This window comes from Kogia breviceps, chromosome 9 (genome assembly GCF_026419965.1).
Source record: "Kogia breviceps isolate mKogBre1 chromosome 9, mKogBre1 haplotype 1, whole genome shotgun sequence".
In the NCBI taxonomy this organism is placed as follows: Eukaryota; Metazoa; Chordata; class Mammalia; order Artiodactyla; family Physeteridae; genus Kogia; species Kogia breviceps.
In genome coordinates this window covers 115618502-115646340 of record NC_081318.1, presented here as the reverse complement: position 1 = coordinate 115646340, position 27839 = coordinate 115618502, and the positions used below count along the sequence as shown (strand labels likewise).

Below are 27839 nucleotides of genomic sequence, written 5' to 3'. Positions count from 1 at the left end.
TAGAGTTGGCCAGAAGCTGCCCGTGGATGGAAGTGAAAGCTTCAAGGGGGGAGCAGCCTCAACTGTAAGACAGGCCCAGGGTGGCTGGTGGGCTCCAGCTCAACCTCATGACTGACAGCTAACTAGTATTACTTCGCCTGCTAGTGGTTAAACAGACCACCACCAGGACTGAAGAACCGCTACTAAGCAGTATGTGGCTAAATCTACCAAGTATTCCAAGGGCCTTCCGGGTCTGGACCCAGGTGAGCCAGTGACTAGGGACAGTGGGAAGATGATGGGGTCGGGGGGCCCTCAGCAGCGTGCAGGGGTGGCCCCGACCCCTCAGCAGAGACGGGGGTGAGCTCTGTGCTGAGATGGTACCTTGCTGATCAGGTGGACGGGGGCAGCGCAGGTGCCCAGAGCACTTCCCTCACGAGAACCAGGAGAGCAGGCCAGGTTGCATGTGGAGGGGGCAGTTCAGGCAGGATAACCTTTTCGGTTTCTAACTCACAACCTGCTTCGGATAATTAGCTGCAGGGCGCACCCCTCAAGCCTATGTCGTACTTACGCACACGAATGAAGTCTGAGATGCAGAAAGTGATACACGCTGGGAAAACGCACCCGAGAGACTTCAGGGAGGCCCAGCCTGGACAGCACTGGAGCAAGCGTGCACAGGCCGGAGAGGGAGGCCGACAGAAAAGGAGTCGGCGTGCAGGGGCGAGCATCCTCCTGGGAGGGGGAAGGAAGGTCCACAGAGACACCAGGGGATGAGCCGAGGATGGAGGGGGAACAGCGGGAGACACCTCCCTGGGCAGAAGGCTGAAGTGCAGAGCATGAGGTTCGCAGGAGAGGGACCGGAGAGAAAGGACCGTCGTGAGACCGGGCTGCTGAGTGACTCGAAGCCTTAGGGAGGGAGGGAGGAGGCCACTCGGCTTCAGGGAAGTATTTTACATACCTGCATGAGTGTGTATGAGACTAGGTGGAATGGAGAAAGGCCACTGACCGAGCAGGAGGTTTCAGGCCCCGTTCTGCGCGGAAGGGTCAAAGATGCAGAGATAGACCCAGCTCTGGTCTCTCCCAAATAAGGAGGGCCAGCACGCTGACAGCAGGACAACAGAAGGGCCACAAGTCCACCTCCTGCCTCCTTCCCAACACATACAAAATCTGAACCAAGCGGCACCCAGCCCAGAGAGTGTGGGGACATGGCTGGTGACACCCGGGAAGTAGAACTCCATTCCTGCAGAACATCAACCAGCGCAGTACACCCTAGGCCACCGCCTAAAAATTTCTAGAGACCTGGTGTGGAACAGTGACAGCATCCACCGACAGGGTAACAGGAGTCTCAAGCACAAAAATGAACACAAAATCAGGAATCACCAAACCCTGAGAAGGCAGCTTCCCAGGGTGGAAGCCACCAAATTCTACAGGGAAAGAAGTGCTGCTGAGAGCCACAGAGGGAACCGGGCACCAGGACTCCACAACAGACACAATCACCCTTCCAAGTGACGGGAGGGACACCGCACTCCAAACAATCAACCAGCCATCTGATAAACTAAAACCTGTGATCACTGAAATGTAAAAAAAACACAAAAGGTGAGCTCCAGAAAAGTAGATGCCTCCGGGAGCAAACTGCTATTGGGGTGGTCAAAGGGGGTCTGAGATTTACCTACGCTTCTGAGTATACTCTTTAACTACTGTGTAAATTAAACTTAATGAAAAACTTCAAAGAAATATATTTTCTGGATGAAATAAATGAGAACTTAGTAGTCCTACAACCTTTCAGCCTCCTCCAAAAAAAAGTCCCTCAAGGTGACAGCAGGCCAACGAGGAAGGAAGGAAAAGGCCCTGTGGTCTAACTGATTTGGTAAATGCTGGGTTATATCGCATGTTTCTCTCTTCCAGGACCACCAGGTGACGGTGCCACAGCGCAGACCAGTGAGTCACTGATGCTCCAAGAGCGCCTGCCACGGAAACATTCACGACTGGAGATGCCCAAATCTGTGTGTCAGCTTTCATTCTTTTTTATTCTATGAACCAAAAGCCTTTTGGAAAAAGGGCAACACCCACTCCTGGGCTTCTGGACAGTCTGTGCCCCCTCATTCATTTTCCTCAGTGAATACACATTACTTCGGAAGATATTTTTAGGACTGTGAGAATCTCAGTCTGTTTAGTCACTGTTCTCCTCTAGTTCCATGAGAAACGAGGCCGGCGGAGCAGACAGAGTCACTGAGCACAGTTTACACAGAGGAACACACCAGGTGGCCGCTCCAGAGAACACAGAGCCCCAAAGAGGACACATTTATAAGGTTCACCGTGTGAAAAAAGCCAGGCACAGGCAGTGTACACAGCGTGCTATCCCCCCAGGAAATCAACCCAAAAGGCAGGATGGTGACACGGGGAGGCTGTGCGTGTGGGAGCAGGGCTGCGTGCAGACTCTGTGCTCTGCTCACTTTTGCTGGGAACCTAAAACTCCTCTAAAATATACAGCCTGTTTTTCTAAAAAGTAGGGGAGAGGAGCAAATAAGCACCCTCAGGTCCTCACAGACTTCCCCTGTGGTGTCGCCGTGGTGACAGGCTTGCGCCGGGGGGGCCCTCTCTGCGGACAGAACAGGGAGGTGGGGTCATGGTGAGAGGAGGACTGATGTTCCACAGCCCCCCTTTCTGCTACCGCGATCTCTTTAAATATCTGCATGCGGCATTTTTCGAAACACCAGTAAAAAAATGGTTTTAAGGAGAAAGGAAGTTCTAGGGCTAGAGGGGTACAAGGAGACAGACCTGAGTAAAGGCTGCAGCAGCAAAACCAAAGGTGCTCGGCCACAAAGCAGGGAAGAGACGGGCACAAGGAGGCAGAGTCTGTAAAGAAACGACCATGCGACCCAGGGGCGCAGCCTCTACCCGCAGCCAACTGAGACTGCAGGGCCCAGGGTCCCCTCGCTCGCAGGGCTCTCCCTAACATCCTCCTCATCAGATTTCAGCCTAAACCTGAAAAGTGCTGTTAACCGTGAGCTCTACTCTGTGTCGCTAAGAGGGCACTGCCAACCAGCTGGAGGACGGGACCACACGCCACATCTGCTGTGTGGCAACCGTCCTCCTCCTTCCTGACTCTGAGCTCTGGGAGGCACTTCCATGAGTTCTGCTGCTTTTGTTGTTTCGAGACTTTGGGACTTGTTTTTCCTGGGAAGGAGAACAGACTTCTTTCTGTTCTCTTATTCCGGACCCAACAGAATGGGCAGGGGTGGGCGGTCCCACGAAGCAAGTCAGGAAACCAGTCGTCACTGCACCGCGTTGTGCAGCACCCATCCCGCCAGGCATGTAGGCACAAGGGTCATGGGGTCAGCATGCAGGCACTGGGGTCATGGGGTCACCCCATAGGTACCAAGGTCACAGGGTCAGCCTGTAGGCACCAGGATCACAGAGTCAGCAGCACTGCCTTCAGAAACAAGAGGCAAGAAGAGACCTGGAAGTTTGTTCTCCTGGGAGAACATGAGCATCTGAAATGACATTCCTCCTACTTTATTCAGCTTTCCCCAGGGACGCCCAGAAAATACTCAAGTGTTTTTAGGTCACAGCTAGTCCTACCTACCCACTTACTGTGACGCTCCAGCAGCAGCAGCAGCAGAACAGAAAGCTCTCAGGGAGCCTGTCTTCCAGCCCGGGGACACTGGCGGGGGCGGAGCAGGTGCCCAAGGCACAGGGCTTCGTGGGGGGACCAGCCCAGACCTGTCTCCCACCCCTCCTGCCGTTCCCCCGCAAAGAAGATTCTGCCTAAGCATCTGGGGGCTCGTGGCCACCACTGCAGAAAACTAAGGGGCGCTGGTTGGTCTCCTTCCGACTGCCCCCCTCACCAGCCCCCAGGCTGCACTTACTGAGAGCCACACCCCACTCCACGGAAGAACCCGCCAAGAAAGGCAGAAAGGTTACACCAGAGGAGGAGGAGAAGTTCCTTCCAACCTCACACATGACAGTGCCACCCAGAGATGAGCGATGAGCGTGGCGCTTGCCATCGGAAGCAGAACGTACTGACAGAACCAGGACTGCTCCTTTAACTGGGGACAGCGAAGCGCCCACTCCTCTCTCCCCGCACCCCTCCAGCTGTAGAGCAGCTCAGGGTCAGAGGCGCTGCCCCTGCACCAGCCGGCCAGAGGCCCCACCGGGCTGGCACTCCCAAACCCCACATGCTCCAGGCCCTGAAACAAACCTGCACAAGTATTAGTTCCATAAATACTTGCTGAGTGAAAGCACCCAACTGAGCACTCAGCTTGTACTGACCACTCTCATTTTACTCTCTCATTCAACCCTCACAACAACCCTTTAAGCTGAGAATCATCACCCCTACTTGACATATGGGAAAACTAAGGCCTGAAGGCCAGATGGCTTAGCAAAGTCTGAGCTGGCATTTGAATGCAGGGCTTTTGACTCCGAGATTCACACTCTTAATCCATACCATGAATTTTTTTAAAGGGAGGAAAGAAAACTGGAAGTGAAAAGTTGGGCAGGATGGTTTCAGAGGGTAAAGTAACCAGGAAATGGGCATAAAACAGGCCTAGAAGCCAGGACATCAGCAGCGACAGCACACCCGGTACCCAGATACTTGATTTCAGACCATTCTCCAATCAAACGCCAAGGCTGCGGACTTCCCTGGTGGAGCACTGGTTAAGAATCCGCCTGCCAATGCAGGGGACACAGGTTCGAGCCCTGGTCCGGGAAGATCCCACATGCCTCAGAGCAACTAAGCCCATGCACCACAACTACTGAGCCTTCGCTCTAGAGCCCGCGAGCCACAACTACTGAAGACCGCGTGCCACAACTACTGAGCCTGCGCTCTAGAGCCCGCAAGCCACAACTACTGAGTCCACGTGCCACAACTACTGAAGCCTGCACACCTAGAGCCCGTGCTCCACAACAAGAGAAGCCCCCACAATGAGAAGCCCGCACATCACAACGAAGAGTAGCCCCCGCTCACTGCAACTAGAGAAACCCACGTGCAGCAACAAAGACCCAATGCAGCCAAAAATAAATAAATAAATTTAAATATTAAAAAAAAAAAGAAAATAAGCCAAGGCCACTTGGAGAAAAAGCCGACTTCACAGCAGAATGACATGGAACATCTTGTGGTGCAAACACACGGAGAAGTGCTCAGAAAATGATGCGAACATGTCAAAAGGACAAGCTCATTTGAAGGGCACCCTGAGCAACAACTCAAGACAGTGGGGCCATAACTATGGAGTCAACATCTGTGAGGACACAATGACACACACAAACAAGTGCATGAATGAGTGAGTGAGTGGAGGAGAAAGAAAAGCCATTCCTAGCAATATAATCCCAATTAATAAATGTAGAAAGAAGGATATAAACAGGAAATCGCAATTTGGCAGACACCACAGCAATAACTGTTTCAGGCAAGAATAATCAATGGTTGCTAAGATTAGTGGGCAAAGTGTGAGAAGAAACAAGATATTTAGAGTCTCGAAGTATCTCTGCACAAGACACTTATTAATCACAAAAGGGAAAATAGTAACTCTTTAGCACAGAAGAAAAGCAGCCACTGCAGCAGCCTTAGCCGGTCACAAGGAAACATCAGACAAAACCACATTGAGAGACATTCTACCAAGGAAAAAAAGAAGTCAGTACTCCTTAAAAGGGTCAAGGTCATGAGAGACAAGACTAAGAAACTGTGCCAGATACAGGAGACTGAGGAGACGTGCCCATAATGCAGTGATGACCATGGATGTGACACTGGCCCAGGAGAAAGGACACTACTGGAACAACGGATGAAACTGGAACAAGGTCTTCAGATGTGCTCACAGCAGCCCCTGGTTACAGGAGGTACAGACATCTGGCATGCTGGGAGAAGGATGTATGGGGTCCTCTGCATGATTTTTGCAACTTTTGGGGGCAGATCTTAATTATCTAAAAATGAAAGTTTTCTTTAGAGACCACAAAATAAACAGACCTTGAGAGTTATATGCGAGAACACGTGGTGGCCCTTGCTCAGCTAACAAGGACTGGCCCTATTCCATCGCATCGTCGAAGCCACGGACCTGACCCTCGAGAGATACTCAGAACCCAGGCTCACAACCAACCAGACACGCGGGATTCAGAGCTGAGTCATCCCAGACATCCTACTCCAGGGGTTCTCGAAGTGAGCCCGGAGATGAAGTCGCTCGTGCCACGCAGCCCTACGTCAGCCAACTGCTGAGCCCTCACCTGTTGTACACAGAGGCCTTCCCAGGATTCCACTTACCCACAGGAGGGCAGGTTCCCTGGCTTAAGAAAAAGAGATAAAAAACTCAGGCCTGCTCCTGCTCCCTTGCAGTACAGCCTACAGGGCCCAAGGCCCGCTCAGACCAGGGCTCCTGACTCCCAGGCCTGGGCTCTGTCCCTAGAAGGTTCTTCGCCACCAGGGAAGCTGAGTGCCTGGCCCCTCAGTACAGAGACAGGGAAACGAGAGAGGCCTCAGGGCTCTATGACCACACAGGATGCAATTAGGGAGTTTACAGAACACTGAGTTGCCCTAAAAGAAGACAGGGATGAACAGTACACAGGAGATGTGAAGTCCTAACTCTATGAAAATTCAAGAAGAACTGAATGGTACTGGATAATGGAATTCATTAGATACGTTAAAATTCAAAGGTTTATCACTTTTGAACATGACTTTTATTTTGAATCACTCATTCACTCAGCTGGTTACTAAGTGCCAACTATGGCACCAGGGACGTTCCAGGCACTGGACACACAGTGGACAAGATAAATAGACCAAGGTGCACACAGTAACAGAAAAGCTGCACTGTCCCTCCATCACTTTCTGCCAACTGCCCTCCTCCTGGTTTCCCCGGTGAGAAAACTAGCACAGAGGGCTAAAGACACAAGAAAGGCAGTTTACACGGGGACACAGGTGGGAGCCGCCACCCGGGGCCAGAGACAAGGGTGCCGTCTGAGCCAGAGGCCAGAGAAGCACCCGCCACGTGGCGAGCCAACCGCAGAAACAGAAACCAGGGGACAGGTCAGGAGTGCATCCCAAAGGAAAGGGGTGACGAGTGAGCTGAGGACTTCAGGGCTGGACGGCTGCAGGGAGCAAGCGAAGGGCAAAGTAGTGGCGCACGTGACGGTGCAGCGCGTGTCACCACTGGCCTCCCTCCCTCGTGACAGGACACTGTCCTGGTTGCCTTGCTCGGGCCTGCTCCCCCTGCTCACATGCCCCGCTCTCCTGGCCCCCTGGGCAGATGCGCCCTCACCTCCTGCACGACCCCTCGGCTCTCAATCCTCGCACCTCTTCTCCATCTACACTCACTGCCTCGGTGATCTCGTCCAGCCTGTGCCTTGAAACCCAGTGACGTGCCGACGCTCTTCACACCCCCACCTCCGGTCCTGCTCCCCTCGGACTCCGCCTACATGGCTCACGGCTTCTCAGACCCTGAAGACCCCGCTGCAGCCAAAGTCTAGCCTGCCAGCCTCAGAGCCAGCCGCCCCACACCCCTTCCCTTGGCAGCCAGTGTCAGCTCCACCCTTCCAGGTGCTCGGGGCAACACATTTTGAGAGGGAGAAAAAAAATGAAGTTACATTTAAAATTCAAAATATTAAAAATGTACTTATGACTAAATATAGTTGTCACTAAAATACTATAATAAAAGCTGAAGAGTCTACATTCCTAGAAAATCAACAGAGAAACTATTAGAAAACAGAGAATTCAGTATCAGTGTATAGGGCTTATTGAATAAAAACATTAAAATTCTACAGAAGAACAAAAAAACAAGACTTGAATAAATAAAATATAACCTGTTCTTAGACAGACTCAATAATGTAAAGCTGTCAATTCTCTCTAATTCAAAACATAAATTTAATGTATTCCCAATGAAAATTTCAACAGAATTTTCACATGGAAAAATTTTCCAGAAAAGTCTGGGGGCAAGGGATTAAACACTAGTCCCACCCAGTATTAAAATGTATCATAATGAAGCTATGGCAAATAAAACAGCTTCGTACTGGCAAACAAATAGAACAACTGGTTTAGTATCTATGAATAAATGGAATAGAAAAGGAAAAAAACACACAGAAACATACACAGAGCCAATCAGAACCCAACATATGTCACAGTGAATGGCATTTCTAATAAAACCAATGAAGCAAAGGTAAGAGCAGCCAAGAAATGGGTTAGGGCTGCCGGCTGGCACCTGGGGTGGGTCAGGTACCCACCATCAGACAGCCTGGCAGTGAGAGAACAAACTGGTACAATCTCTCTGGGGCCACTTTAGCAACATCCATCAAAATTACACACTTCATACCCTTTGACCCAGTAATTCCTGTTCTGGGAATTCATCCAACAGATATTCATACACATGTTCCAAGAAACACATACAGCACAGTCACTGCAGCATCATTTGTGACCGCAGTAGACTGGAAACAACCTAATTACACTGCCTGTGGAGACTCACTAAATAATGAGGCTACATCCACAGGGTAGAACTCTGAGGGAGTCGAGAGAAAGACTGTAGTCAAGTCTGACTCTTGGCTACAGGCAGAGTCACCTGGAAAGCTTCTGAAAATCCTGACACATGGTCACACCTGGGCCAGTTAAATCTGATCTCCAGGGGCAGGCCCAGGAATCAGCATCTTAAAGCCCCATCGCTGTGAGGACAGTGACAACAGTGCCAGGTGCCAGGAAAAATGGCACCTGGCAACAGGGAGACTGCGTCCTTGTCAGCTGCTTGTCAGCTGCTCGGGGATGTAACTCAAAGTCCACACACAGCATACTGTATACAACAGAGAAGATATACATAAACAAATATGAAAAATAAAAAGTTTATAAAACAGAAAACTTTTACAAAAGTACGGACAATGGCTGCCTTTAGGGAGAATTCACTTTCATTACACAGGCTTATAACTTTCACAAGTATTGACCCTATGTCCAACTGCCAATTTACTACACCGCGTAACAATCAGAGAGTGGGAAACTCAAACATACCAACAACCTGATTTTTTTCTTAACAAATAAATTTTGAGAGAATAAAAGCAAGAGAAACAGAGAGTCAGCTACAAAGTGATATGTGGTTGGAGCCTTACTATAGATTTAAACTTTTTTTAAAAATTATGACATTATAAGAAAACTGGAAGTTTAAACACTGGTTGAAAACATTTACAGCTGAAATGATGAAGTAGCATTTGCTTCTGAATAACACAGGAGGGGGAGAAGTGGCCAGGTGTACTTCATAGGGTTGGCAGTGAGTACGCGCAGATTCACTGCATTCTTCTGTCTACTCACCTTTGTATTTAAATTCAACCTAATACATTTTCCACAAGGTGCATATACCGTTTTTTCAATAGGAAAAAAAAAAGCTAGCATAAAAAGTTATACTTCTTTAGTGACATAGAAAAATATTCAATTAGAAACTGGTTGTGTTAGTTTTGAAAAGTATCTCTTAGATAGTTCTGGTAATAGTTCCTTTTTCTTAACAATAGCAAAGCGAACATACCCATGTCTGGGCCTCTAAGCGCACTGGGAACTGCTTCACTTCCCCATGACTCTGGCCCTCCCTTCTAACTATGATTTCAAACAAAGCACTTCACCACTGTTCATCTCCATTTCTCCATCTGTTAAAAGAAAGCAGATTGGGCTCCGGCACCTGGAAGTACACATTTCCCAGGGGGAAGAGTACCCTGGGGGAGTCTCACTGGCCTCCTCCTCCCGCCCACAGACATGCTCACTCTCACAGGCTAGGACGCCAGGTCATTTTTACCATCCGGCTTCAGTATCCAACCAACTCAACATAAGTCATCGCTGTAAGATATACAGGCCAACCTCTTCTAAAAATGAAGCCTATAAGCTAGAAATGAACTGCAAAATGAAAACAAAAACACAATGCTTCTAGAGGAAAGAAAATACTTCTAACAAACAACCTATATCAGGTCTTCCTCATCTGTGATTTAAATCAAATCCCTGAGGCCACTTACACCTGAGGTTCCTTAGGGAAGGGGCAGTTTCAGGGTGAACTGGGTGAAAGAACAGCTTCTATACCAGATGAGACTGAAAACAGACCCTGAGGCAGGCAGGCCCAGCAGAGCCCCTGTGGGGGAAAGCCGGCAGACATCCCTGGACTGCTGGCTTTCTGTTTACTATTCTCTTGAGTGCATGATTACAGCCAACAACCTCATCTGAGCAAAAGAACCTCTTGGGCACACAACACTCAACAGTGTACAACATAAATTCAAAATCAGCAAAAGGGATGCAGGAAATGCTCAGCATACAATGTTCAGCAAAACAGAAGCCACAGTGTAAGACAATTTTATAAGCATACTTGTGTGTGTGTGTGTGTGTGTTCAAACACACCCACGCACACATCTATATGCATAGAAAAAACTGTAGAAATATTTCAGAAAGTTAATAGGGAGTCGTAGGATGTTTTCTCTTCTTTACACACTTATCTTTATTTTCCAAATAGTCTACACTGAGCATAATGAGGAAGAAAAACCGTTTGTTCTTGTTTAAGTTAAGAAAAGCAATACTGAGAACAGCTCGTACCTACTTGAGGGCTCACTATGCGCCAGGAATCCTGCTCACCAGGTCTTACACACTGACCTCAGTCAATCTTCACCATAAGCCGACAGGGTGGGTATTTGGGGTAGCACTCCGGTATGTCCACGTGACTCTATCAAAGGGCCTCCTGCAATGGGCACCTGAAAAAGCAGGGACCAACAAAGGAAGGACCCCATTTAGAGACAAATCCAGGAAGCCAGCTCTCAGGCAGCATGAGTGCACACAGGAAGGATGCCCCAGAGGAGAGCAGCACCCTTCTGCTCCTGTGACAGCCCGCCTAAGGGACATCTAAGCCACAGACGTCACGAGACATGGGTGAGTAGAACCAAAGGAGAGGCACTAAGGAATGAACCCAGCACGCATCGGATGCTCACCTAACACACAGCTGGAAGCTGAGAGGGGCTGAGTAAGTCTCTGCCCCAAAAATGAAAGATATAAGTACTAGCCATAAACAGACGTAAGATGAAACCCAGGCTCAGAGGAGACGCGGTTAGCTGTGGTGGGGAGCAGAGGGACAGAGGTGCTGGAAGGCCCTGCTGCGTGGACAAGAGCACTGAAGAGCGTGAACAGTGCTGTGCCTGGGGCAAGTGAACCAGGCGTTATGAAGATGAAGCATCTGCCGAGGATACTATTAGAAATCTGAAACTTCTCTTCCAAACTACACCACCCCTTTCCCAAGATGGATCCCTGTAACAGCTGGACACAAAGGCCATGCCACCCAAAATAAAAGAAAGCACTGAGCAGCTTTCTAACACACCCTTGTCCTACCACAATTTCACCAGATGGGTCAACACATCAAGTAGTTCCATGACACCCCCTTCTCACGAGGCCCTGCTGTCTGCTTCCCTTTGCAGGACAGAGAGGTAGCTCGGGAGGGACTCAGGGCATGTACCACCATTCAACACTGACAGCGCAGGAGCGGCTCCTCTGTATCCACAGTTCCACATCCACGATTCAACCAACCACAGATTCTGCGGTATTGTAGCGTTTACTACTGAAAAAAATCCATGTATAGATAAGGTAGATCTGTGCAGTTCAAGGTTGTGTTGTTCAAGGGCCAACTGTAATTTACTCTCAGTGCTACTTTCTTTCCTTTCTCTTCTTTTTAAAGAATCCTGTTGGTGATTTATAAGGGCAAAAGCCAGAGGTGGCACAGCCTTTTGTACATTTTTGTCAGCATCCCAGCACAAGCAAATGCAGTTATCACTGTTTTGCCTACAGTGACACCTGCAGATCGAGAGGGAAACTGCAGGACCTATGGCCACCGAAGTGGGACCAGACACAGATGGAACCCAAGAGGCAAACCCCACCAACAGCTCTGAGAGGTGCCCGACTTAGTGATTAGGACGTTGATGCTGCTGGTTTTGCATCCCTCTCTCCTTCCACAGCACTAGTAATGTCATCAGCATTTCTGAAAGCCTCCCAGCTCCCTACAAGTCCTTTGAGCACAGATCACTGGGTCAAGTAAAATATAAACACTGGGGCTCTAAGCAGCCCTTTTTTTTTTTTTTTTTTTTTTTTTGCGGTATGTGGGCCTCTCACTGTTGTGGCCTCTCCCGTTGCGGAGCACAGGCTCCGGACGCACAGGCCTAGCTGCCATGGCTCACGGGCTTAGTTGCTCCGCGGCATGTGGGATCTTCCCGGACCAGGGCACGAACCCGTGTCTCCTGCATCGGCAGGCGGATTCTCAACCACTGCGCCACCAGGGAAGCCCCTAAGCAGCCCTTTTTACAATATCTTCACTACGGACAACTCAAACTGTGAAGCTCCTTTGCCGAGTACGTGCACCTCTCAAAGCTATCTTGTATGGACAAGGAAATTTTTGTGTACGCAAATTCTCTCATCTCTAAGGAATAAAACTGGGCACTCTGAGCACTCGGGTGGCAGCGTGTGGCTTTACGTGTAAAAATCTGTACTTTATTTTATGTACAAATGAAAATGTACACTTCAAAAACTTTAACCCATGGTTGGCAGGGCCTAGGCTGGGGACAGGGCGTTGACTCCAAAGTGTGATTTGCCTGTAGACTGAGAGAAGTTGCCATCACCACTACCTAATACTGGGCAGAACCACCAGCAAATGGGTAGCAAGCAGGAGTAATCAGAAGTCGGCAATGTCAGACCCAGATTCTAGGTATGTAACTGGTTTTTGGATAGGGTGCCCCACAAAGGCAGTGATTCTGTGTGGTCACCTAAAGAATAACTATCTTGGGCTTCCCCGGTGGCACAGTGGTTGAGAGTCCGCCTGCCGATTCAGGGGACACGGGTTCGTGCCCCGGTCCGGGAAGATCCCACATGCCGCGGGGCGGCTGGGCCCGTGAGCCATGGCCGCTGAGCCCGCTTGTCCGGAGCCTGTGCTCCACAACGGGAGAGGCCACAACAAGTGAGAGGCCCGCGTACCACACACACAAAAAAGAATAACTATCTTAAGTTATTTAATTAACAGACCCCCAGATCTACAGTTTATAAGATAAGCAATTCTGGGCACTGACTGGAGGGACTTGGGGGCTACAAAAGCTACAACAAGGACAAGGATGGCTTTCATGTTCCATTTCAGATCTGCCACAGCACAGCGTTTCAGATGGAACTAGAGAGATGTGGACCACAGAAGGAACTAGAGAGATGTGGACCACAATTTCTTGTTTTGTTCACAGAAAACCAGTGAATACCTGAAGGCTGAGAAGGTTCAGTCCATGGAAGCGTTGAGCCTGCAGCACCAAACTAAGGTTTCCTGGAACACACCCAAGTCTTCAGTCTATGTTTACACCACGGTAGGACTAGCAAAACTAACGCTGATACTAACCTGGAATACAACTCATTGGTCCAAGAATAAAAAATAGGGTCTCTACAAGACAACAAGGCAGCTATTCTAACCTATCACCGAGGAATTAAAAACAAATCTCCTCTCTTAATAGAGTTTTTAGAAATTATAAAAAGAATGCAAAAAAATTAGTAAAGCAAAGTGTATAGTTCACTGAAGAAAAATTAGAAAATATAGTAAGGGGCAACGATGGCAATGAAAAACACTCACAATTCCACCACTATTCATAATGTATTTCCTTCTGGGCTTTTTCTCTGCATGTACAGTTAGCCCCCCTTGAACAACAGGGGGTTAGGGGCACCGACCCTCCATGCAGTCGAACTTGGACTTTGAGACTCTGCAGTCTTGCCCCAACCTATCTCCACAAAATTTATTTTCCCCCTACTCCGCATTTTATGCCACTCTAAGTTGTTCACTTTGCTTCATTAACTAGGAACTACATTCACAGAGTCCGCAAAACAGGTGAGAAGGAGAGTGCAAGGAGAGGGAAGAACAGAAGGGAAGTTTAGCCAGAGAAGGGCCAAGGGGGAGAGGCAACCCAGGAGAGGGCCGGGAACAGTCCTAGGAAAGAGGGAAGAGAGCAGGTGCACCTAAAAACAGGCAGGCCAGGAGCAGCATGCTGTCTTTCAGACACTGCCACAGCTCATACACAAGGAGGTATCGGCCCTTCTCACCCAAACAGGGGCAGGGAAGCACCAGGAAGCAGAACTCCTAAAAAGTGAGGACAAGTACAGCACAGGGCTTGATCTAAGCCCTACCACTCATCAGCTGCATGACCCTTGGCTCATTCAATATTCACAACAGCCTCTGAGGGAGGTGCTGTTATTATCACCTCCGCTTTACAAAGGAGAAAACTGAGACACAGAAAGGTGACGCAGCTTGCCCAAGGTAATACATTTACTAAGTGGCAGGCTCTGAGGGGACTCTGCGTCCACAGTCCACCATTCCAGACAACCTCTTCGGTGTACGTTAGACCAGGAGGACTGTGGGCCCATGTCCCACCAGTTGCTCAGAGTCAAGACACACAGACAGGCAGGTCTCAGGGGAAAGCATAACTCTATGAGCCCAGTGCTCTAACCCTGGTCTAGCTCTTAACTGGCCGTTTGACTGTGGGCAGATTATTACCTTACCCTATAGAGAGAAAAAGGAAGAATACTGAAAACAGTTGACCTCCCATCCTACACACTGTAAGGCAGTTTGCAAACATGAAGAGCTAACTAAATGCTGAACTAGTGTCAGTGTGTTACCAAGTAAGACCCACTTAGGGACAAACCCAACCACCAGATGTCAAGCAAGAAAGAAGCCACCTCTGACATAAAACTAGCGATGTTTCCTTAGGTCAGTCTCCCAAGACAAAAGAAACAAAAGCAAAATAAATAGGATGTAATCAAACGTATAAGCTTTTTCAGAGCAAAGGAAACCATAAACAAAACAAAAAGACAACCTAAGGAATGGGAGAAAATATTTGCGAACAATGCAACCAACAAGGGCTTAATTCCCAAAATATACAAATAACTCACACAACTCAATAATAAAAAAACAGATAACCCAAATGAAAAATGGGCAGAAGACCCAAATAGACATTTCTCCAAGGAAGACATACAGATGGCCAACAAGCACGTGAAAAGATACTCAAATCGCTAATTGTTAGAGAAATGCAAATCAAAACTACAATGACAGGGATTCCCTGGTGGCGCAGTGGTTGAGGGTCCGCCTGCCGATGCAGCAGACACAGGTTCGTGCCCAGGTCCGGGAAGATCCCGCATGCCGCGGAGCGGCTGGGCCTGTGAGCCATGGCCGCTGAGCCTGCGCGTCCGTAGCCTGTGCTCTGCAACGGGAGAGGCCACGACAGTGAGAGGCCCGTGTACCGAAAAAAAAAAAAAAAAAAAACACTACAATGAGGTATCACTTCACACAGGTCAGAATGGCCATCATTAAAAAACTCTACAAATAACAAATGCTGGAGAAGGTGTGGAGAAAAGGGACCCTCTTGCACTGTTGGTGGGAATATAAATTGGTGCAGCCACTATGGAGAACAGTATGGAGGTTCCTTAAACAACTAAAAATAGAGTTACCATATGATCCAGCAATACCACTCCTGGGCATATACCCAGAGAAAACTCTAATCTGAAAATATATATGCACCCCAGTGTTCACTGCAGCACTATTTACAATAGGCAAGACATGGAAGCAACCTAAGTGTCCATCAATAGATGAATGGATGAAGATGTCACACACACACACACACACACACACACACACACACACACACACACACACACAATGGAATACTACTCAGCCATTAAAAAAGAATAAAATAATGCCATTTGCAACAACATGGATGGACCTAGAGATTATCATACTAAGTGAAGTAAGCCAGAGAAAAACAAATATCATATGATAACACTTATATATGGAATCTTAAAAAAAAAAGAAGAAGATACAAATGAACTTATATACAGAACAGAAACAGAGCCACAGACACAGAAAACAAATTTATGGTTACCAAAGGGGAAAGGGAGGTGGGGATAAGTTAGGAGCTTGGGATTACCAGATACACACTGCTTTGTATAAAATCGATACCCAACAAGGCCCTACTGTAGCACAGGGAGCTATCTATATTCAATATCTTGTAATAACCATGATGAAAAAAAGAAAAGAAAAGAAAGAAGCCACAAAGTAGAAATTCTTACTTGGAAAGAGTCGGTGGTCTCCTCGGGACTTCAGCAGCGCCAGCACCTGTCTCTGGTGGCTCTGCCTCCCGGGAGCGGTGGGCCACTTGCTGCACGGCACCCTGCGGGCCGGGAGGCTCCTGGGGGCCGCCCGAGTCCGTGGTGGAGTCAACCTCCACCTCCTGAACCGGGGCGGGGACCGGCTCCTGCTCAGCCGTGGCAGCTGCCGCAGCCGTGGCCTCCTCCTCTTCCTTCCTCCTGATTTTCTCCTCCAGCTGCTTCCTCCGCTTTTCATCATCCTGACGGGCCATGCGGTCAAAGGTTTTGAATACCTAAAATCAAACAGCAATCCTGCAATGAGCTCATCCTCCCAGTACTGTCCCACACATTCTGCAGAGAAACAGCAAAATCTGGTAAACAAAGGATGAAAAAGCAGTAGACTAAAAAAAATGTTCCCACTGGCAAAATGGAAATGCACTTCAACTTCACCAAATGCCGCTAGGAAAACAATCTTTAAAGGGGAGTTCCAAAATCAATGAAAGCGAAACCTTTACAAGCCAAGGCTCAAAATATTTACAGGCCTATGAGGCCAACTTTCAAGTCTAAATGATGCATAACTAAATGGTCTCACCTGTCATTACTTTTATAGCCCCAGAGAGCCTTGTTTGAAATGCAAAGAACACGCTGTCCTGGTACTGAGAGCTGTAAAGGCACCAACAACTCAGACGAAACAAGAGAAGATGGGAATTAGTTGAACTTCAATCCACAAAACACAAGCCGGCTCACTGGACTGCTGCTATCTTCCCACACTGCACGGGCTGAGGGAAGGTGCGGGTCTTAGCCTGGGAATTCAACAAACATCCATGATGTGCCTACAATGTGCAAGGGGCACCAAAAATCCAAATGACAGCTCCCAACCTCGATGAACTCAATTTTCTGGTGTGTGGATCAGTCATTAATCTTTTCTGGGCCACAGTCATACAAACAAAACTGCTGGGACTCTCCATCCAAAAAGTGCACAAGAAAATGGCATTTTGTATGCACCATTCAAGGGCGCACGTAACCCTGAAGTGTAGCCAGGACAGACCCAGACGTGACAACTCTGACAGGAAGAGGCTGTGACGAATACATGTGATGCCATCAGAATGAGGGTGCAAATGAGCATTTCCGGTGAAAGAGAGCTAAGGAAGTTTCTTGGAAGAAGGCGCTCTGCATCAGACCTTGAATGAAAGGCACACCTTCCAGAGGGAATGACAGGAGGAAATGTCACAGCTCCAAGAGGCAGGGTCATCAAGAGATATATCCTATGGTATCTCCTCCCGGAGACAGGAAAGCTGGGAAATCCACCTCGGAAAGTGGGTGGGAGAAGACCCTTAAATTCAATCCAGTAACCTCGCTCCGTGGTATTTACCCAAAGGAGTTGAAAATATGTCCACCCAAAAACCTGTACATGGATTGTGTACAGCAACTTTATTCATAATTGCCAAAACTTGGAAGCAACCACGAAATCCTTCAGCAGGTGAATGGATAAACAAATTGTGGTACATCCAGACAATGGAATATTATTCTGTGATGAAAGAAATGAGCTATTAAGCCATGAAAAAACATGCAAGAACCTTAAACGCATATTAGTAAAAGAAACCAATCTGAAAAGGCTACACAGGGCTTCCCTGGTGGCGCAGTGGTTGAGAATCCGCCTGCCGATGCAGTGGACACGGGTTCGTGCCCCGGTCCGGGAGGATCCCACATGCCGCGGAGCGGCTGGGCCCGTGAGCCATGGCCACTGAGCCTGCGCGTCCGGAGCCTGTGCTCCGCAACGGGAAAGGCCACAACAGTGAGGCCCACGTACCACAAAAAAAAAAAAGAAAAGGCTACACAGTGTATGATTCCAACTATATGACACTGTGGAAAAGGCAAAATGTTAAAGACGATAAAAAGACCAGTGGTTGCCAGAGGCTGCAGGGAGGGAGGCTGGAAGGAGCAGGTAGAGCGCACAGGATTTCTTTAGGACGGTGAAAATACTTCGTGTGGCACCATAATGAGGATTACACGCCATCACACATTTGTCCAAACCCCATAAAATGAACAGTAAGCGTGAACCCTGAAGTAAACTGTGGGTTTAGGTGACTATGATATGTCAAAGTAAGTCCATCAACTGTAATGCACCACTCTGGTGGCAGCTGTTGGTACAGAGAACACTGGGGGGGGCGGGGACATGAGAAATCTTTGTACCTTCCCCTCCATTTCGCTCTGAACCTAAAACTACTCTAAAAAATAGTCTTAATAAAATAAAAATGTTTTAAAGTGTGTAGGAGTCAGTTTCCGAAGGGCTAGAATGCAGACACGTGCCAAATTACTGTTGCATGCACTGGGCAGGAAGACAGAACCAAAGAAGTTACTAACTATGTCAATGTTTTTACAGACATTCTCTCAAATCCCTCGTGAAAATGCTGTGAGGAAGACAGCACTGACATTTCAAAGATAATGGAAAACTAAGCTCGGAGAGGGTAACCTGCCCAAGGTCCTGCCAGTGAAAGAAGAAAGTAAAAAATTATACAGGAAACACACCAAACGCTGAAAGGAGACGTAGGCAGAGGAAGATAAGTAAAGCCTTAAGGCTAAAAACTGGAAACAGTATCTCTCTCTACTTCTTCAGAGAACCTGAGCCCCTGACTCACTCCTCTTGTACTCACGTCAGTGACACCGGACACCAGACCCATTGCCCTCAGAGCCATTCAGCCTCCTGACACCCCACATCTTCATCTTAACTCCAGAAAAGACGCAACAGCAAGGGCTCTCTCCAAACGCCGGGGGCCTCCCTCGGACCCTGGGCCTCACGTGCCTCACTGCACTGCGGTGCCCACCGCCCCTGCTTACTCAGCAGCCCACCTGCCCCCTGGCTTCACCTCTCACGTCGCCATTGACCTCAGCGCTCATTTCAGAATCCTGGACTGCAGAGCTGGAAGAGATGTCCCTGACCTCCAATCAACCTTCTCAACTGACAGAGAGGAGAGTGATTCTCCCAAGACTTCCCAGCAAGCTCAGAACAGATAGAGACAGCTTTCCTGACTCTCATGGGGGGGACCTCTAAGCTTGCCAAACTGGACTCCAGAATAAACGCAGAGGATCCACTGATACGAATGAAACGTCATGCAAAATTACTGTTTTCTTAAAACATACTAATAAATCATGGAGTGGAATACAATTTCTACACGCATCTTTCCTGCTGAGGGTCCTGCAAGCTGTACACTCAGACTGTGCAAGCCCCAAGAATCAGGCGGAAACGTCTGAGAAGGCTAAACCTCACCAACAGCCCAAACCCCAAAATAGCAAGGGAGAACTTTTGGGTTCCAGAACAGAGCACCCCAATACTCCCATCCAAGCCCTCTCTGCCTGAGTTCTGAAGAGAACCCCAAGCACCCCACTGCCAAATGCCTCTGTGAACAGCTCCCCAGGACTTACCTGATCTACCCAACAAAAATACCCAGGGAATATCTGCTCTTTTAAAGTTCCTTGGGCAATACTGACGATGCAGAACCACTTTCAAAAAACACTACACCCCTCCTAACCATCTGCTGGAAACTGTCCCCCTTGGTTTCCCTGAAACTCACTGCCCTGCCCACTTCCCTCCATCCCCCTCCCACTCCCACAGCTTCTTCCTTCTCCCATCCCTTCTCTGGGATCCTTCCCCAAAGGGCTATCCTCCACCTTCAGTTCCTCTCCTTCAAACCACCCAGATTCCTCTACCTCCCTTAAAATCCAGCCCCACAATTCAACAGCCTGTGGGAAGGGACTTCTGCCTGCAATCTCCAATTCAACTAAGCTTCTTCCCCTAAACTCAGGTGACAGTTCAGTGAATGCACTGTCATTATTACAGTGCCCAGGTTCGAAACCCTGGATCACCTCTGGCCCATCCCAACCCTCTCTCTGCCCCTTAAGGGTGTCTGAAACATAGTAGGTGTCTTACATGAATTACCTCTGTCAGTTTACCTGTAAAACAAGGGAAAAGACCAACCTTTCAGGTTGTGCTAGAAATAAATAACATCCTAGAATGTAAAATGCATAACAACTGGTACATACTAGGCGCTCAGTAAATGTTCCTTTCTCCTTTACATCTTTTCTGCAAAAGATCACCCTAGACAAAAGTGTTCCCACCCTACAATGGATTGGTTAAATAATAGAACAGAAAGATCTGGAATCCGAAAAATGAAGTTTTGAGTTCCAGCTCTATGATGAGTTTGGTCAAACCACCTGATCTTGCTGAACTGGCACCCTCACCTGCCACATAAAATTCAACCTTATCTATTTCACAGTCTTCCATAAAAGCATTAATTTGACATAAGGGCCTCCTACAAACCATCTCTGACACACAGCTCTCTGATCACTCAGATGGCACTTAACAACTACAAGGGTGAGGAACAGCCTTAAGTTTTGAAACTGAAAACCACCCTCACTCCTCATTTGACCATATTATCTTTGGTAGTTAAACATTTTAAACTTCTGTTTCTTCATGCAGGCACTGAGGAAAATACCTGACCAGCCTGCAGCTTGTAGCAAGTCTTCAGGAGATGAACATTTGAAATCACTTCATAAACTGTAAAACGCTACAGAACCGTGAGAGGTTATCACCAGCATTTCTACCTTCTCAGGTTCCTAGAAACAGGCTCAATGCTTGACTGAGTGCCTTCTTTCAATCCCATCAAAGTCCCACCTCTTCGAGTAGCACTGACATATACACTACCAAACGTAAAATAGCTAGCTAGTGGGAAGCAGCCGCATCGCACGGGGAGATCAGCTCGGTGCTTTGTGACCACCTAGAGGGGTGCGACAGGGAGGGTGGGAGGGAGACGCAAGAGAGAGGGGATATGGGGATATATGTATACATAGAGCTGATTCATTTTGTTATACAGCAGAAACTAACACGCCATTGTAAAGCAATTATACTCCAATAAAGATGTTGAAAAAAAAAAAGTCCCACCTCCTCTATAAAACTTTTCTCCATTTCCAAACCATCATTTCTATTCCTTTCCTTCCAATGGGCTCTGTCACATAATTGGCCTTGCACAGTTCTCTGTTACTGTGTTTTACCTCCTTAACTAGAGCATAAGTATCCCAAGGAGAGAGACCATTATTTAACCATCTGCATTACCAGTGTATCTCCAATGCTTCTGGCAGCTGAGAATATAAATACATTCAGTACATAAACTCTTGGTTATTACATTCCAAGTATCCCGTCAACGTCAGTGAATAAGTATTAACAGCACCTCAAACATACAATAAACTTAACCTGGAATGTACAGATGTACGTTCAAATGTAAACTTATTAAGTACTACTATGACTGTCTTTGACCTGAAAAGTCACACTTCGAACAGAGGGACCACACCCATCAATCACACAGTCTCCCTTCCACGTCCAGTCGTCGCAGTTCTGGGGTGTGCAGGCGTCTGTGCTGCCGCCCGTTCCCCCTCTAGCCTGCACTATTTTCATTCTCTGACTGGCAGGCCCTGGCAACTCGAAGGGTTACACGCTGCGGGAGCTGACTCTGGCCCTGAGCGTCGATGTACTACTTCTGATATAAAAGTGCACCCGGTCGGACCAGGCTGCTCGAGAGCCAGCCCCTCTCGCACGCAAGGAGTAAACTGATACCCCAAGAGCATGTCTGCTGAAGCCGCGGCCCCAGGAGGCTGGTCCGGGGCAGCGCCAGAGGATGAACTGAGGCCGGCAGCGAACGGAGCGGCGGGCTCGCAGGGGTCTGGGCTCCCGGAGAGTCGGCGGGTACGGGGGCGCGCTCGCGGGGGTCGGGGTCGGGGCTCCCACGGCCTCCCCCCACCTCCCCCTACACCTTCCACCTCCCCTCAACCCGAGCTTCCCGCCGGCCGCGCATTACCTGCAGCACCAGAGCCTGCGCGGCCCCCGGCGGGAAGCCCATTCGATCCGACGGGTGGCGCAGCAGGCGGTAGAAGTCCGTCTTGCGGTAGAGGAATCCGAAGAGCACACGCAGAAAGTCCTGAACGTTGCCCACGTGCTGCAGGATGCCCAAGAGGGCCTGATCGTACAGCTCCGCCGCACCAGGCTCCATGGCGTCACCGGCCGGAGGGTAGCTCACTCACTGCGGGCGCGGCCCGGACGCCGGCCTGGGGCCACTTCCGGTGCGCTGCGGTAACGGCTCCGGCAGCCAGCGCGCCCGTGAAACTTCCGGTCCGTGCTCGTTCGCCCCCGCGGTAGGGCTCGGCTGGGCTCGGCTGGGCTGAGTTTGAGCCGACTTGACGCGGGCCCCGCCCCCACCACCTCTGGCTTCCCGAGCGGTCTCGCTGAGGAGCGGACGTGGGCCCAGAAACGCAAGAAGGCACGGAGCTGCGGGACTGAGGGCGCCTAGTGGCCATGTTGGCAACGGGCGGAAGAGGTGTAGCGTGGGCAAGTGTTACTTGCGCCTCGCTGTTGTCACGTGGTCTTTGGGTTGTGTTCTCGACTGGGTGTCCCGAGCCCCAGGCGGGACAGCGGGAGCCTTTTGCTGGCGCGTCAGAAGAGGAAATGCGAGTGCTTGCGGGTGGTGTCTGTCCTGTTAATAACGGAGCCGTGGGTGAAGTGCAAGGTGAAGTGCATAAATACAAAAAGACAAGAATGTAAACTGAGTGCATGCGCAAATATTAAATGGAAAGAGCTAGGTGCAGAGTAGAGACTCTGGCGTGCCAGCCTGTGAAATATACATATACGTATATATGTGTGTGTGTGTGTGTGTGTGTGTAGTATATACATTGTATGCGTAGTATACACACAGCGTGTATACGTGTCCTCAGTGTCTGTCAAAGCATAATCTTAAACTAAAAATATAACACTCATACAAATATATAATGAACACACGTGAAACATTTATACATTTTAAGTAAAGTAACCAGTGATGTGACAAAGCTAGTTTAGAGAAGCTTTTGGAGAAACTGGGTATTTATCAACACTTTGAGAAAGCAGAGGAAGATTGCTAGGTGGGATACGAAGCTGGCTGGAGTCCTTCAAAATGATGTAGATTATCTTTTCCAGTGGATAGAAATGATTTGCATCTCTACTGGCCTAAAATCTACAGGTTAACAAATATCTTCATAGTGCATGGCCGCTAATGAATTGTAAATAAAGGCAAACTCAGATAAATTGCCCCAGAGCAGTGGTTCTGAAACTTTCTGGACTTAGGACCCATTTACTGGGAATTAATTCCCTGGCGGTCCAGTGGTTAGGACTCTGAGCTCTCACTGCCGAGGGCCCAGGTTCAATCCCTGGTTAGGGAACTAAGATCCCACATTTCGTGAGGCACGGCCAAAAGAAAAAGAAAAAAAAAGGAGCCATTTTGACTCTTAAAATTGATTGAAGACTCCAAAGAGTCTTCAATATTTTATGTAGATATGCTTATCGGTAGTTACCATATTGGAAATTAAAACTGAGAAAAATTTTAAATATTTATGCATTCTAATAACCATAAAAAACACATTACATATTAACATATTTTTATGAAGAAATAATGTTCTTCAAAGCAGTAAAAGTTTATGAGAAACAGCATCCTTTTAAATTTTGCAAATCTCTTTTCTATCTAGCTTAATTGAAGACAGCAAGAGCCTCACATCTGCTGCATTCACTGCATTGCAATATGTTGTTTTGATTGAAGTATAAGAAACCCAGTCTCATACAAATAGTAGTTTGTCTTTTTAAATAAATGTATTATTCTTGGAAACTACACCAAAATTCTATAGATTGTAGTTTCTCAGTGGTTAGTTGCAATATGGAATCTGAAAACCCAATCAATAAATGTTTCCTACTTTGTCACATTAATACCCATTGGTCTGTCCTATACTTTGAATGGATCTTTGTTGGTTCACAATCTAGCCCCCATACACCCAGGACAAGGAGAGACCGAAGAAAGAGGCAAACCACTTCAGATTGGTAGGTGGCAGGTTTAATAAGCAAGGGAAATAACTTATAAGGCTTGCCTGGGCAGCCACTCTGCCAGAATCTTAAAAGTTTATTCAGAAGCCTTAACGGGTTCAGTCACATACACTGTCTGCATGGTCTCATCAGCACCTTACTCTCTCGCGCCTGGGTCCAGCTGGAGGGTCAACCAGGGATAGTGTTCTCTTGATTACCCACCCCCAACAATCTGTTTTACACACCTGATTCTGTAACACCAGAATGGAAGGAAGAATGTGACGCAAGAATCTAACTGCATTAAAAATGTACGAAACAGCCTCTCTGAAAGGGGTGGTAGAGAAAGATGCCGGCCTAAGTAACTTTGGAAATGAATGGTGTCTGTAAGACTAAAGGCTAAAGGGACTGTACATAGACGCTTAATTCTAAGGTTGTGTTCCACAGGGATATGAGTTAGCATTTCTGAGACTACTACATATGTACAGAGGAAATGAACAATTATGTAAATGGTGAGGGTGGTACAGCCGGGCTTCTCACTGTTGGCATGGGAGGCTACAGATAAGCAAGAGAGCAGTCTAAAATGATTCGTGTGGTTATGCGTTAGAGGTGGAGGCATCAGCATAAACTCCTGTTTAGCTTAATGTAGATACAGATGGCTACATATAGCAATATTTATAGGAATGTGTACATACATGGGTCAGTATACACACGTTTCCTTGCTCTCTCAGCTGAGAGGACCCAGAAGCAACAATGCCCCAGCAGCAACGCACACGCTGAACACCCAGATCCTGGTTTCTAATCCCGTCTCCAATAGAAGGGCTAGAACTCCTGGGAGAAACGACTGACTCTAGGACTGGGGCAGAAATATACAAGTTGAGCCTGGATCATCTTATAATGCCAGAAAGTAAGGAAGTGCTCAAAAAGGGGAAAAAAATCCACAGTGATGGGAGTATGCCAAAGGGACCCAGGAGCCAACTGATGGAGCTCCCAATGGCCAAACGTGGAACAATTTGAGCCTCAAATAAACTAGTAGTATATTAGAACCCACAGTACAAAATGAGTATCCGTGAGTCCATACTGATATAGATATCATACTGAATAAATAAATAAATGGAGGGGAATAGACAATTTTCCTGTTCCTAAGAGTTCCAAATAAGTTATGTAAACACCCCCACCCGCCAGGAAGTGGAACATAACTCCCCCCTCCTTAAGTGTGGGCTGTGCATAGTGACTTCCGTCCAAAGAGCACAGCGTGGAAACAGGTGCCAGATGACGGTACAGGGAAGACGCCTGGCCGACGCAACCTCAGCCAGGTGGCCAGAGTCAGCATCACAGCGATGAGCGGTGGCGACTGCAGGCACCCTTGCTTGGCACGACATGCTGAGAACGGTGCTCTGCCTCTGTGGTCTCCCTCCCAAAAGCCCATCACCCTAGTCTAATCAGGAGAAACACCAGACAGAGACCCCATTTGAAGGACATTCTATAAAATGCCTGACCGGGCTTCAACTGTCCAGGTCATCAAAAACAAAGAAAAGGCGAGTCTGACAAACTGTCACAGCCCAGAGGAGCCTAAGTAGACATAACGTCTGAGTATTATGTGGTGTCCTGGATGGGATCCTGGCACAGAAAACGGACACTAGATAAAAGCTACGGAAATCTAAACAAAGTATGGACTTCAGTTAGTAGTAATTAGCAGTACTGGTTCATTAATTGTACACTGACAAGTGTATCAGACTAATGTAATATGTTAGCAGGGTAAACTGGGTGGGGGGGAATACAGAAACTCTCCGTACTATCTTTGTAATTTTTCTGTAAAACTATTCTAAAATTTAAAAGTCTTCTTTTTAAACAGTGTTTTTAAAAAAGAGATAATCATCCATAATCCTACCCTCCTGCCTCCCCAAAGTTAAGTGGAGCGTTGAGTTGGTATCGGTGCCGGGACAGAGGCACCTTCATCCACTGCTGGCGTGAATAGGGCAACCTCTCTGGGAGGCATTTGCCTGTAGGCCGTTCCGTGCTACAGCGATGGTAGCTCCCCACACGTAGACAGGAGGCGTGTAAGCACGGGCTCATCACACAGGTCCATGGTTCCATACCTGAAATCCCATAGGTGAGCTGAATTTCAGAATTTAGAACATTTTTTAGAAAGGTGATTTGATGCTTACAGTACATTAGATATTAGACCCCAGGAGGATCTGGGGCAGCAACATGAAATCAAACTCATTAATGCGCGGAAATATATGACTATTCACAGTAAGTCGGCTGAAGAGTGTAAGTATCCTATTTATAGAGTATAAAGAGATGCATCTTGTCTGATCGGGTTTTGCCACCAAATGAGTTTGTCCCAAACTTACAGGAGAAAAAGAGACAAACACAGTAGGTTTTCAGAGCTTTGCGGGCTCTGAATTCCACAAAAGTGACTGTGGGCTTACAGGAGAAAAATAACTGGGGACAATGTGATTGCCCACTAGCTGGGGAATGGATAAAAACACCGTGTTCATTCACACAGTGGAATGCTGTGTCGCAGCTCAAGTGATTGGACTAGACCTCCATGTATCAACATGAGTAAATCCAAAAAATGTATGTTGCATGAAAAAAACAAACCTCATTGCAAAAGGATAGGTCAAGTATAATATCAATTAAGAAAAACTTTTAAATGTGAAATAATATCATATGTTTACATACACAGAACTAACGTTTTAAAACGTGCATGAGGAGGACACGCCAAATTCAAGAGACGGATGAGGACCAGATCACACCCACGCCACCGCGCGCCACCTCCATCACAATCGTGTGTCCCTGTGGGTGAGATCTCATGGCCAGAGGGTGACCTGTCGTGGCCATTCCTGTGGGGACAGCCTCTCCCAGGCCCTGAGGGGGAGGATGGGTCAAGGGACCCCCCCCACAGAGGAGCCCTCATGGCCCCTCAGGTCCGGGCCGGTGAACTTGGACGGGGGCTCCAGCTCCATCAGAGCTTCTGCCTATTGTGAGGCCAAGAGCTACCCAGGCCACCCCCGCTCTTGGCAGGATGTTCAAAGCCGTAGCTGACATAGACAGTGCTGGCCGTGGTCGGCGGCGCGGGGCGCTTTGAGCGGGGGGCCGCCTCGGCCGCAGCCGCCTCCTCCTCCAGCTCCTGCTGTTGCACCAGAGCTGGGTTGACGTCAGGCCCTGCAGAGGGATAGGTACAGAGGACCACGGTCAGGGAAGCGGCGTGCTGGATGCGGGGTGCAGGCGTTTGCCGTGGCCTAAAAAGGAAGTTCCGGAGAGCGAGAGCTAAGCCCGAAGCCCTCCACTTCCACCACTGCCCCTCACCCCAGCCCTCGCTCCACCCTACGCCTAAAAGCCAGCAGCCATTTCAGCCGCCATCCGCGCCCAGCCCCTGGCCCACCTGCCTTCCAGTGCAGACCCCTGCCATCCGGGGATCTTGCAGGGGAAGCCCCCAGACGCCCAAGGCCTGTGACTGCCCCCCCCTCCTCTCTTCCTGGACACCTGTGCAAGCGCTCCTTGCCGAGAGAAGCTGTTCCTCACTCTATGTAGTCAGACTCAGATCAGGGAGGGGCCCGGGGGCCTCTGCGCCTGCCACTCGCCTCTCTGTCAAGATCCCAGGCCACTCTGAGGGTGCAGGAGCTGCGAGCTCCTTCCTCACTCCCAGCCACTCGGAATCTCCAAGGGGTGGCCACGACCTGTGGGACCTGTAGCTCCCGAACTGGGTGTCCCCTGGGGCTGTCCTCCTCACCAGCCACCATCCCCAATACACTCTCCTCTTCCAAAGCGGGTCAGGAAGTTTCTACAAGATGTTGGTGCCTTGGGTAGGGGCACTGGAGCTGTGTGGCCTCCAGATACACTGCATGTGACCAGCTCTGTGACCGGGGTGGGAGTCTCAGTTTCCTCATCGGTGAAATGGGGATGAAAACATCACCTACCTCCAGA

The 27839-nt window shown here is 48.6% G+C and overlaps 2 protein-coding genes across 4 annotated transcripts in view; both read right to left on the bottom strand.

Moving 5' to 3' along the window:
* NUDCD3 (NudC domain containing 3) overlaps window positions 1-22424 on the bottom strand; it is a 75213-nt gene extending 52789 nt beyond the window's left edge. Inside the window, exons 1-2 of the mRNA XM_059074623.2 lie at window positions 21889-22424; window positions 16022-16332 (exon numbers count right to left, since the gene is read on the bottom strand). Coding sequence (XP_058930606.1) covers window positions 16022-16332; window positions 21889-22080 — 503 coding nt within the window. The 5' untranslated portion in view covers window positions 22081-22424. The remainder of the gene's footprint in view (window positions 1-16021; window positions 16333-21888) is intronic.
* A 1500-nt stretch (window positions 22425-23924) lies between these two features.
* NPC1L1 (NPC1 like intracellular cholesterol transporter 1) overlaps window positions 23925-27839 on the bottom strand; it is a 52506-nt gene continuing 48591 nt past the window's right edge. For all 3 annotated transcript variants that reach the window (XM_067043048.1, XM_067043049.1, XM_059074630.2), the window contains exon 19: window positions 23925-27077. In XM_067043048.1, the coding sequence (XP_066899149.1) occupies window positions 26878-27077 (200 nt within the window). In that variant the 3' untranslated portion in view covers window positions 23925-26877. The remainder of the gene's footprint in view (window positions 27078-27839) is intronic.